This window comes from Orcinus orca, chromosome 19 (assembly GCF_937001465.1).
Source record: "Orcinus orca chromosome 19, mOrcOrc1.1, whole genome shotgun sequence".
In the NCBI taxonomy this organism is placed as follows: Eukaryota; Metazoa; Chordata; class Mammalia; order Artiodactyla; family Delphinidae; genus Orcinus; species Orcinus orca.
In genome coordinates, this window is record NC_064577.1 from 7,407,471 (window position 1) to 7,419,186 (window position 11,716).

Consider the following 11,716-nt stretch of genomic DNA (forward strand, 5'->3'; position numbering starts at 1 on the left):
CCGAGCGGAGCATCTGGGGCCCTGAGAAGAGAGCTACATGGAAGTGCCCGGTGGAGGTGGAGGATGCTGAGGGGCAAAGCTAGATGGGCCAAGGCCTTTTGTCGGCACCCTTATTTTTATAAACTTCACCCCAGATGACAGCTACCTCAGTTTCCCCAGGCTGGAAGCTGCCCCCAAATCCAGTTCTTCAGGGTCTGCTAATAGTTACAATCAATCATCAGTAACACATACCGAGTAATTGCTGGGTGCCAGGGCTGTGCTAGGCCTCTTTGAAGCCCCCCAGCAGCCCTGTGCAGTACTTGTTACCACCTCCATCTCACACCCAGGGGCACTGAGAAAGCTCAAAGCAACTTGCTGTGCTGCCCTGGGCAACCCCTTCCTTCGCCAGCCCTCTGCTGTCTTCTAGGGGCCTCAGGTGAGCAGCAGTTGCTGTGCAGAAGGGACCAGCGGTGGCACTGGTAGGGAGGCTCCCTGAGCCCTGGTGGCCAAGGCAGGAGGGAGTGCTGATAGGGAGGGTGAGCAGCCATGGGCGGGCCCCTGGAGCGTGGCCAGGGTGCACTTCTCGCCCACAGAGGCCACGCTCCCTCAGGAAGCTCCCCTGCATGCAATGGTGAGGTGAGGCGAGAAGGGACTCCAGGCAGGGTGACAGCATAGACAAAGGCCTGGGGGCAGGACAGGGGATGACCCCTAGCTGGGGCCTCGTGAGGATCACTGGACGGACACTGGCCGTGCAGCGCTGAGGGAGCCTGGGATAGCTTTCCTTCAGGGCCTTCCGGAGGCAGGGCTGGGAGACACTCCCACTGTGCAGGACCGCCCCCATCCCTCCTCCTCGCCCCCAAAGTAAAACAGGCAAAGACGAGTCAATAAGTGCGTGGAAGCTTGGAAGGAATGCAGAAATTCACCATCTCTGGGTAAGCGTTTAAGGGAAGCCCCCAACCTATTTAAAAAGTCATCTTTATCGAGGTATAATTTACATCTAGTAGGTTTCTCCCCTTTTGAAGTGTGACTGACTGAAGTATACAATCTTGTCACCACCACCATGGTTAAGATTCAGATACCATCACCCCAGAAAGGTCCCCGGGCCCCAGTCAACCATTTGACTTGTTTTCTGTCACAACAGTTTTGCCTTTTCCAGACTGACTTATAAAGGCAACTCCTACATAACTTAATGCTCTGGGGAGCCAGCCACGTGGTGCCTGAGCCCAGAGTTCGGTCTGTAGGTCTGCATTGCCAAGTAGTCGTCCGTCAGGTCACTTCCTGTTGAAGTGCATGGGGGCTGTTCCCAATTTCTGATGGCTGTACAAAGCTGCTAAGGAACAGGCTTTTGTGCAGACCTGTGTATTCATTTCTTTCCCCACCCCCAACTTCTGTTAATACATATTTTCTAGTGTTTCTATAACGAACCAGTATTTCTTATGTAATAACAATCACAACTTTTTTATAAAGTGCACAGAAAAGCAATAATAAGGTACCACTTTCTATGTTCACTGACCCCACCCAGTGCCAGGCATCAAGTTGGATACCAGGAAGCTGGTGGTGGGTGAGACAGATGTGGTCCTGTCAGCAGGAGCAGGGCAATTGTCACTAGTGTCCATGCAGGGACAGGGTAAAAGAAGCTTTGCAAAAGGACACGGCCTGGCTTCTGGGCACCATCCCTGTGCGGAGCAACTGTGTGACCCTGGGTGAGTCCCTCCACCTTTCTGAGCCCCAGATGAAGACTGCTGTTCTGCATCAAAGTCTAAGGAGCTGATGCCCGTGGAGGGAGCTGGCCCGCAAGCAGGGCTTCCCTCTTTCCCTTCAGGAAGCACTGCTGTCACTGCCCAAAAGACCTTTTTTCCTTCCTCAAAGCTCCAGTGAGGTAGTAGCAATGGTTGTACAACTCAGCTACTATGCTAAAAACCGCTGCGTTATACACTTGAGAAAGATGAATTTTATAGCGTGTGAATTCTATCTCCATAATCTGCTATTACAAAAAGAAGAGCTCTAGCAAGGGACCAACTTTGCTAAAAATGTTTTTCTGGTGGGAAATGAGAGCTGTGAAAATTAGACTTCCAGAAATAAAGAAAATCCTCTTTCCTAGGGGATGGAGGGGCTCTGTGACATCAGGAATGGGCTGTGAACAGAGGTCCAGGTGATGAAGGACCCACTTGCTTCTCCCACTGCACTGACTGCTCACCTTTGTCACAGAGTAGTGCTGGGGACATCCGAGGGTTAGGATGAACAGGAGGCCTGGGAATCTCTCTCTTCCAAGCCCTGCTGGCTCCATGTGTGCTCAGTATCTTCTCACTCTCTGCCTGTTGATTGGTTATAATTCCAGATACCTGAAGCCAGATGTGGACAAGAAATCCAAACATAAGACAGCGGTAAAGAAGAAAACCCTAAACCCAGAGTTCAACGAGGTATGAGAGGCTGGGGAAGCCATGAGCCACTCACTCTCCCTCAGGACAGGGGACCCCGGAGGGACTGGGTTTTTCAAGGGTCACTGTGGGAGCTGGAGGTTGGAGAGGGACTGACAGGAAAGCCCCCAGCCGTGGGGTAGGAGGACTGGTGGGAGAAGTGAGGCCAGGCTGAACCAGGCCAAGATGGTGCAGACAGAAGTGAGGAAGCGGCCTGGAAACTCTTCGGAGAATTGAATTGATGGGATTGTAGCCATGTTAGATGTGGAGGGGGTGGTGTGAGGATGTGAGCGGCCCCAGGAAGGTGGAGGCAGATAGATACCCAGGTCCTCAGCCCAGGGGGTGGGTGCAGCCGGAGAGGAGCTCCAAGGAACGAGATGAGGGAGGGGAGCCTCTGACAGCCTGAGTGACTCGGGTGCAGACAGAGAAGGCCGAGGAGGTGCTGCCAGGGAGCGAGGGGGACACCAGATGTTGAAGGATCCTGGAAGCTGGTGGGAGAGGGTTCCACAAAGAAGGGAATGGTCAGCAGAATCAGACCCAAGAGAGATCAAGCATGCCAAGGCCGCCAAGTGTGCGCTGACTTGCAGTAAGGAGACTCTTGAGGATCCTGAGAAAAGCAGCTTCAGTGACAAAGGGGCAGGTGGGTCAGAGGGAAGGGGACCCGAGGATCTCAGCTGGGCTCTCAGATGGAAGTGGGTGAGATGGGTGAGAATCCATTATCACCCACTGCTGTGCACTGCCCACCCTCCCGGCCACCAGCCGACTTACAGGCCGTGGGTCACTGGTCCTGACACTCCCCTTCTGGCCACCAGGAATTCTGTTATGAGATTAAGCACGGGGACCTGGCCAAGAAGACCCTGGAGATCACCGTTTGGGATTATGACATTGGAAAATCCAACGATTTCATCGGTGAGAGGACACGATGGGAATGCTCTTTAGCAACATGCCCATCCTGGGTTCAGCAAAGGGCAGGGGCCCTGAATCAGGCCACAGTCCCGCCTTCCTGGCCTGTGGGGAAAGTTGGGGCCATAGACATGATCCAGCCTGACCCCATGTGACAGAGAAAGAGAGGGCAAGAGGCCTGGCCGAGTCACACAGCAGTCTGTGGTGGAGCAGGGGTAAAAGGTGATGATGGTCAGCCCCTCAGGCTGGACTCTGAGCCCTCGTGGCCCCACATTTGGGGTGGGCTTGGTGGCTGTGCAGTGGAGCTGCCCTGGCACCAACACAAGCCCCTGTGCTGCCCCGCAGGTACTGCTCTGGTCCTGGGTAAAGGAAGAGCAGGATCCCTGGGCCCTGACTGGGGGAGTGGGGGCTCCCAGAGTGTGGCAGTCAGACCACGGTCCACTCTCAGAGCAGGTGGGCAGGGAAGAGAGTCTGGCCGTGGAGCACAAAGTCTGGGAGGGGTGCCAGGGGGTACTGGCTCCAGAGAGACCCTGAGAGTCAGAGGTCACCGTGTCCTGGCTGCCTCTCGGCTCCCCTCTGCAGGTGGCGTGGTTCTGGGCATCAATGCCAAGGGCGAGCGCCTGAAGCACTGGTTTGATTGCCTGAAGAACAAGGACAAGCGGATCGAGCGCTGGCACACGCTCACCAACGAGCTCCCGGGGGCCGTGCTCAGCGACTGACCCACCCCACCTGCCCGCTGCACCCACCCCTGCCCGGCCCAGCACAGGCCTGGCCCTGGGCTTCCTCAGCTGCCACTAAGGGCCTCGCCCCCATGTTTGGGGAGATCCAGGACGCCTGCTTGGACACAGAGCCACTGCAGCCCCCGCTTAGAGGCCATGAAGGCCCAGCCCCTCCGAGGGACAGCGGGGGCAGAGAGCTGGGCCTGCTTTCGCCCCCCCTGGGGCCTGAGAGGGCCAGAGGTGGAAGAAGAGGACCCTGGCCTCAGCACCCACCCGGAGGAAGCAGATGGGGCTGTCCAGAAGACAAGGACCCTACTAGAGGTCAGCAGTGAGTCGCAGGGGCCTCCAGGCTGAGAGAGCGGGGGGTACCATCAGGGCGAGGGACAGTAAGAGAAAGAGACTTTGGGCAGGGGCAAGACAGGACGCTGAAGAAAGTTCATTCCCAAAAGGAGGTTCTGACTACATCTGCTCATCTCTGGCATGACTGGGTTGGGGGGAAAAGTTGACCTGAGAGCCAGGAGTCTGGTAAAGATCCTGGAGCTCCCAGTGAACGTGGGCACAGGCCAAGCGCTTCACTCAATGATCCCACAGGCCCCTGGGGATGAATGAGACCCTGGGCTTGCCCTCAGGGAGGTCCCCCATCTAGTCAGGGAGCTGGAAACAAACCATTACAATGGGGTTGTGAGGAATGCCAAGGCCAGCCTGACCCACCTGCACGTTCTGTGGACTCTGCTGACTCGGCTGGGAGAGCAGGGAGGGGTTCCTGGAGGAAGTGATGCTTTAGCAAGGCCTTGAAGGGTGAGTGGAGTTTCTAGGCAAAGGGGAAAGAGCAGTGTAAGCAGTGGGACCATATACAAGGCCTGGAGGGGAAAGGTGATTTGGGCCAGGGGCACTGTCTGGGACCCAGGGTCTCTCTGGGAGAGGGAGCAGGGCTTGTCAGGGGCAACAGCACTCAGTCCTGCTCCCACCCCACCCCTAGCTGCCAGGCCAACTGGGCTTGTAGACATAGGGGGAGTGGCTTAAACTGATGTTGTTGCACGGTCAAGTTCAGTTCTCAGACCCAGCTCTCCTACCTTTGATCTTTCTCCTCCTGAGGAAGCTGGAGGATGGATCCTGCCTCTCGCTCCAAGCTTAAGCATCAGGTCAGCTGCAGTCAAGAAGAGAGTGAGTCTGTTTTTCTTTGCATGAAAAGAACCAAAAAGTCCTCCTTGTCCTTACCCTCCTCTCCCCTTCCCCCACCCAGGGCCCTTCTGGGTTCAGGGTTGGGAAGTGGGGAGCCCCAGGTGGCTGCCCCTGCATCCTAGCCCTACTGAGATCCCTTTCAGGAGTACTCAGCAGCAGTCCAGGGCCTTGTTTCTGGGAAGGGCTGGTTCTGTCTTCCAGAAGCTAAGAGAGAGCCCCCTGCACCCTGGGTGAAGGTCTCCAGGAAGGGGTTGAGGGCATCAGAATCTTGGGCCCAGGCTTGAAGCCCCAAACTTTTCCTGCCAACTAAGGGGCCTTCAGGAACGCTGGATGAACAAATACAGAACCCAGGAATTTCTGTGCTCAACCCATCACTGCACTGATGGGAAACAAAGCCCAGAGAGGGAAAGTGATCTACCTGAGGCCTTCCAGCCCTACCACAGCTGGGGCAGACCAGGTTCCATGGCCCCTGCCCCACCACCTCCAGCCCAGAGCTCTGGACACCACACCCACACCAACGCTTGTACAGGGCTCACAGGGGCACGGGGGCTAGACCTTATGCTGCAGACAGGCTCACAGGGGCACTGGGGCTAGACCTTATGCTGCAGACACAAAGCACATTACCATCTGAGGCCTGGGGTGATGATGTGAATCCCACCAAGTGCCCATCAGCCTTTTTCCATTTTGCAGGGGAAACAGGACTCCAGCCCCCATACAGTACCTGGCAAACTTTGCTCGTCAGGCAGTCCTGGTTTTCCCTAAGGAGGCTTTGTGTGTGGTAAGGGTTTTACAACCACTGTCGTCTTGATGAATCTTCACAGCCCCGTGAGATGGGTTTAACTGCCATCTGACAGATGAGGAAGGAGATTCAGAGAGGCTGAGTCTATTTCTGAGGAACCTTGTGTCTGGGTGAACTCTGGGTTATCGTCTTAGCTTTGCCTTTTGGGTGGGGGGCAGGTTTCTCATTCAGAGAGGAGCTTCACGAATTCCCTGTAAACACACGGAAATGCTGAATGGCCAAGTTAGAAGTACACCTAGAGCCTCACCTAGTACAACTTCCTTGTTAGACCCATGGGGAAACTAAGGCCACTTAGCGCCACTTACTCGCGCCACAGAAGTAGCAAGCAGAAGGGGCCTACACAGGACCCAGTTGGGATAAGAACCCAGGACACCTGGCACCTAGTCCAAGGCCTTCTACTGCCCTAGACTGTGCAAGAGCAGATTTGGTCCTTAACCATGGTCCCAGCTGACCACAGGGACAGTCAGGCTGGGAGGTGGGGCTCCTGGACAGCTAGCCCGAGTGGAGGATGGGGCACTGGGTAGAAGACCTCCCAGGGAGAACCTTCACTAGGACCCTGGCACTGTTCTGGACCCCTTGCAGGTTCTATCTCTGTTTGTTAGAGAAAAAGGCGCTTTGAGAAGCTGCAGTGTGAGCTCTCCCTTTGACCCCAAGCTGGCATCTTTCCTCTGGTCCCTCAGCCCCACAAAGACGGTGAATTTGACGCCAAACAAAACAAAGTCATTCCAAAGTCAGATGTCAATAACCAGGGGGTCACCAGGTGTGGCATCCACCGCCACCCCCACCCCCCTGCCTAGTCTCAGCACCCACCGCCACCACTAGCCGATCCCCCACGGGCCCGTCTTCCAACCCTGAAGCGGTAACCTCCTGACCTCTAGTGGCGAGAGCGAGGAACTGCATCTCCTGGCCCGAGCATGTCCTCCCTTTGTTCGTTCTCCAACCGAGAGAACGTCCCGATGCATGGACTCTGGCTGTCTTCGAGGCAGACTCGTGCACTGCTTACCACCGTTTTGCTATCATGTGACGGCTGCAGAAACAGTCCTGAAACTGCAGCCCCACAATTTTTGTACTTTTGTCTGACCTACCCGAAGGTGTCCTTTTTAAGTCTTATTTGTTAATATTTATAATGACATATAATCCAAAGTAAATGGAAACGTTCATTGTGATCATATGGGCTTGGGAGACTCATCCTAATAGATTTGAATGGGTGAAGAGGAAAGAACGCGAGCCCAGCAACCAGGGCTTATTCTGCACATTGTCTTGTTTACTCTTCACCAAGAATCCATTTGAGGTAGGTGCCCATGTTACAGATGGGTAAAATATTTGTGCAGAATCACAGCTGGTTAGTGACAGACCAGGATTCAACTTATGCCTCAAGACATTTTATGCCATGTTATCATCTACACATCCAACCAACAGCTGTGGAGTGTTAACTCCAAGGCCACCCACTGGTCTAGGCACCTGGGGCAGATTCATCAGCAAGACAGCTAATGAACAGTAAACATAACATGTTAAAAGATGACAAGGGAAAAAAAAGGCATAAAGGAATCCTGTGGGCAGGGGAGGCTGGGCTTAAATAGGGAGATGTGGTGGGCCTCCAGAGAAGGTGACTTTTGAGCTTAGACTTGGAGGAGGTCAAGCGGGGAGTTCTGGGGAGACTTGAAGTGCTCCAAGTGGAGGGAACAGCCAGTGCCCCTAGAGGTGGGGGCAGGCTTGGTGTGACAGGAACTGCAAGGAGAGCGATGTGGGTGGAGCAGGTTGGGGCGGGGAAACGAGGGTAGATGAGAGCATAGGGAACGGGGGACCGGATCAAGGACGACATTATAAAGTCTGTGGCTTTCACTCTGTGTGAGATGGGAGCAACCCCGGCTTACCTGTGAACAACCTGTGGTCTGCGGTAATCAGGCCCAGTTTGGAGGTCCCTCTGGTGGTGGTGTGCCTGTGGGTCCAGGGTTCCAGGTCAGTATCCAGAGCAGAGGTGGCTGGGTCCTAACGAGAAACAGCTGTAGCATGATTTTGGTCAGTGTTCTGGCCAACCTCCCTTAGCAACCGCCTCTGTGCTGGCCTAATTTTCCAGGCCTTCCGCCCATTCTCTGAAGTACCCAGTACCCTTCCAGTGCATTCCTTTTCTGCTTACGTTAACTAGAGTCGGATCCTGTTATTTTCAACAGAGAAACCTGCCTGGTGATCTGGTGCAGTCTGATCATCTAGGTCTCGAGCCTCACCTCTTTGTGAGGCCTGTCTTGACAACCTCAGTCACTTTCTCCCGCATCAGCCTGCTTTCTTTTCTTCACGGCACTTACCATCAAAATCACCTGGTGTATTTGCTCATTCCTTTCTCCCCTCACTAACCTTCATGAGAGTAAGGGCCGCACCTGTCTTGTTTACCACAGTAACCCCAGACCAGGACTGAGCGTAGGGCAGGTCTCGAGTAAGTATTTGTTGAATGAATGGATGAAGCTGCCAATATGGACATTGTTTGAAAGGAGCCAAGTCCATGAGTCTGGAGCATGTGGTTATGAAGATGACGGGTCCAAGCCCAAGTGAGTATGCACAAAACTCCTGTTAGCTCCAAAGACTTCTGGGGTACAGATGAGAAATGACCCCAAGTACCACAGAGTTCCCTGAGTAGGGAAAGGGAGAGAATGAGAGGAGGAAAGGAGAGAGAAAGAGAGTGGGAGGGTGATCAAGATGGCAGAGTAAGAGGATGTAGAGCTCACCTCCCCCCCGCAAATCAAAAAATACATCTACGTGTAGAACAATTCTCACCAAAAACTACGTGGAAACTGGCAGAAGGACTCCTCTACAACCAAGGCTGCAAGGAAGATTCCCCCATAATCCCATCCCAGGTAGGATGGGAAGAAAAGCACCGGGTCGAGACCTGTGCCCCCAGGAGGGAACTAAGAGGTACAGGGAGATCATACAGGTGGACATTCACCCTGGGGAGTGAGCAGGTTGAGAGACAGACTGGGCATTCTAGTCCTGCGGTCTTATACAGAGGAGGCAAGGCCCTTTGGCTGCCTGGAGAACAGCTGTGGCACATAGAAAGGCTGGAGAAGCCTAGACTGCACTGGCGAGGAGTACGCAGTGCTGGCTTGCCACCAAACAGGGCGGAGAGAGGTCTGCCCTAGCAGCTGTCACCTTGCCACACTCTCTGACCCAAGCTGAGTGAACCCCCGGCCCCACTCACTCCACACCACAGCTTGGCGCTGAATCTAGGGCAGCCACATCCTGGGAAAAGACTCGATCTAGGGACACAGAGGTGACCCACGGGCCTGGGGTACGGTACAGGCTGAGTGACGGCCATTGCTGGTGCTTACTCAGCGCCACAGAAGTAGCCCAGACTTCTCATGACAGTGCAGCCACTTCGATTCCTGCAACCACAATGCCATGATCCCCAAGCAAACGCTCCAGCCCCACCCACTCCGTGCCACAACCTTACATTAGAGCTGAGACCACCGCAATAGGGGAAAAGACAACCCTGATCTGGTTCTGAGCGTGACTGCAGATACCTACACAAGCAGCACATTGGACATCTCTAAGCACACAAACCCTGCTTATTTCAGCACTCCCCTCCTTCGGGGCAAAGGTTCCAGTGTGGGGAAAAGGAAAAACACACACTTGAAGGGAACAGAGCCAGCTCCAGCCCGACCCTCAGGGCTTCCACTCCAGCAGCTTGGGAGCAGACCCCACCCAACAGGGCGGCTGTGGCCAGTGAGGAGACAGGAAGTCTCGCCTCACACCCTGCACAGTCTTTGGCTCCTCCAACGCCAGCCGTACCCCCCTATCAAGGTGGTAGTTGTCATCACATCCTGAGAAAAGTAGTGGGCTGGCATCCACATCAAATTCAACCCACACACCAAAGATGGTAGGCGCACACAGTCTACACAGGGATGTTCCCACATAAAAACACCCCTTCAAGACCATAACAGATAACTGTTGCACCTAAATTCACAGACAGAGAAAGTTAAGTAAAATGAAAACGCAGAGGAACTACTCTCAACTCAAAGAGCAAGAGAAAACCCCTGAAGAAATAAATAATGAAAAAGAGATAATCAATAGACAATGAATTCCAAAAGTTGGTAATAAAAATGCTAACTGAATTAAGACAGTAGAGGTAAGCACAGATCATTCTACCAAGGAACTAGAAATTTAAAAGACCCAATCAAAAATTGATAATTCAATCTCTGAGATAAAAAGCACTCTAGAAGCAATGAATAGCAGACTAAATGACACAAAGGAATGCGTAAGTGATCTGGAGGATAGAATAACAGAAATCACCCAATAAGAACAGAAAAAAGAAGAAAGGGGGGGGAGGGAGGGAGGGAGAAAACAACATACAAGATCTATGGAATATAAAATGTGCCAATATTCACATTATAGGGGTTCCAGAAAAAGAAGAGAGAAAGGGATCAAAAATGTACTTGAAGAAATTATGGCTGGAAACGTCCCAAACCTAAAGAGGGAAACATATCCAATTTCAGGAAGCAGAGTGCCAAACAAGATGAGCCCAAACTGGCCCACACCAAGACATATCATAATTAAAATGGCAAAATTAAAGATACAAAGAGAATTCTAAAGGCAGCAGGAGAAAAACAGAGAGTCATATACAAGGGAATCCCCACAAGGCTATCAGCTCATTTCTCTGGAGAAACTTTGCAGGGCAGAAGGAAGTGGCATAATACATTCAAAGCCCTAAAAGGGAAAATCCTGCAACCTAGGATACTCTATCCAGCAAGATTATCATTTAGAAGAGAAGAAAAGAATTTCTCCGACAAGCAGAAACAAAGAATTCAGCAATACTAAACCTACCTACCCTAAAAGAAAGGTTGAGGGCTTCCCTGGTGGTGCAGTGGTTGAGAGTCCGCCTGCCAATGCAGGGGACGCGGGTTCGTGCCCCGGTCCGGGAAGATCCCACATGCCACAGAGCAGCTGGGCCCGTGAGCCATGGCCGCGGAGCCTGTGCATCCGGAGCCTGTGCTCCGCAACGGGAGAGGCCACAACAGTGAGAGGCCCGCGTACCGCAAAAAAAAAAAAAAAAAAAAAAAAAAAAAAAAGAAACGTTAAAGGGTCTACTCTAAATGGAAAAGAAGAATCTATAGGAGAGGGAAAATCCCAATAGGCAAGGCAAATATATAGTAAGGATTAAAGATCACTTAAATAAGCCAGTACTTAGATTTTTTTTTAATTTTAAAAAGCAACTACAATAAACAGTAAAGGGATAAGCACAAAGGTATAAAATGATATCAAAAACTCAAAATGTGGGGGAGAGGAGCAAAATATGTAGATCTTTTAGAATGTTTAAACTTAAATGATTATCAGTTTAAAACAATTAGATATAATTACGGGTCAATATATATGAACCCCATGGTAACCACAAGTCAAAAACCTACAATAAGGGGCTTCCCTGGTGGCGCAGTGATTAAGAATCTTGCCTGTCAATGCAGGGGACACGGGTTCAAGCCCTGGTCTGGGAAGATCCCACATGCCATGGAGCAACTAAGCCCGTGCACCGCAACTACTGAGCCTGCACTCTAGAGCCTGCAAGCCACAACTACTGAAGCCTGTGCACCTAGAGCCCGTGCTCCGCACAAGAGAAGCCACCGCAATGAGAAGCCCGCACACTGCAATGAAGAGTAGCCCCGACTCGCTGCAACTAAGAGAAAGCCTGTGCGTAGCAACAAAGACCCAATGCAGCCAAAAATAAGAATAAATAA

General features: G+C 52.6%; 1 protein-coding gene and 1 long non-coding RNA gene across 6 annotated transcripts in view; one reads left to right on the top strand and one right to left on the bottom strand.

Annotated features, from left to right (window-relative positions):
- Positions 1–7,168, top strand: part of DOC2B (double C2 domain beta) — a 26,963-nt gene extending 19,795 nt beyond the window's left edge. Inside the window, exons 7-9 of one of the 2 annotated variants that reach the window (XM_004267077.3) lie at positions 2,318–2,399; positions 3,209–3,305; positions 3,882–7,168. In XM_004267077.3, the coding sequence (XP_004267125.1) occupies positions 2,318–2,399; positions 3,209–3,305; positions 3,882–4,018 (316 nt within the window). In that variant the 3' untranslated portion in view covers positions 4,019–7,168. Of the gene's footprint in view, positions 1–2,317; positions 2,400–3,208; positions 3,455–3,881 lie in introns of those variants that run through there. The other variant, XM_033423292.2, reaches the window with a different exon arrangement.
- LOC117200404 (uncharacterized) lies at positions 938–10,782 on the bottom strand. Of its 4 annotated transcripts, none has more exons than XR_007473484.1 (6): positions 7,874–10,782; positions 6,872–7,046; positions 5,922–6,190; positions 5,092–5,165; positions 4,730–4,829; positions 938–2,321 (listed from the first exon to the last, which is right to left on the bottom strand). It is a non-coding gene; the product is annotated as an uncharacterized LOC117200404 (long non-coding RNA). The 4 variants fall into 4 exon arrangements; XR_007473485.1 differs by having other exon boundaries at positions 938–3,940; XR_007473486.1 differs by having other exon boundaries at positions 3,848–4,829.
- Between the last annotated feature and the right edge of the window lie 934 nt (positions 10,783–11,716).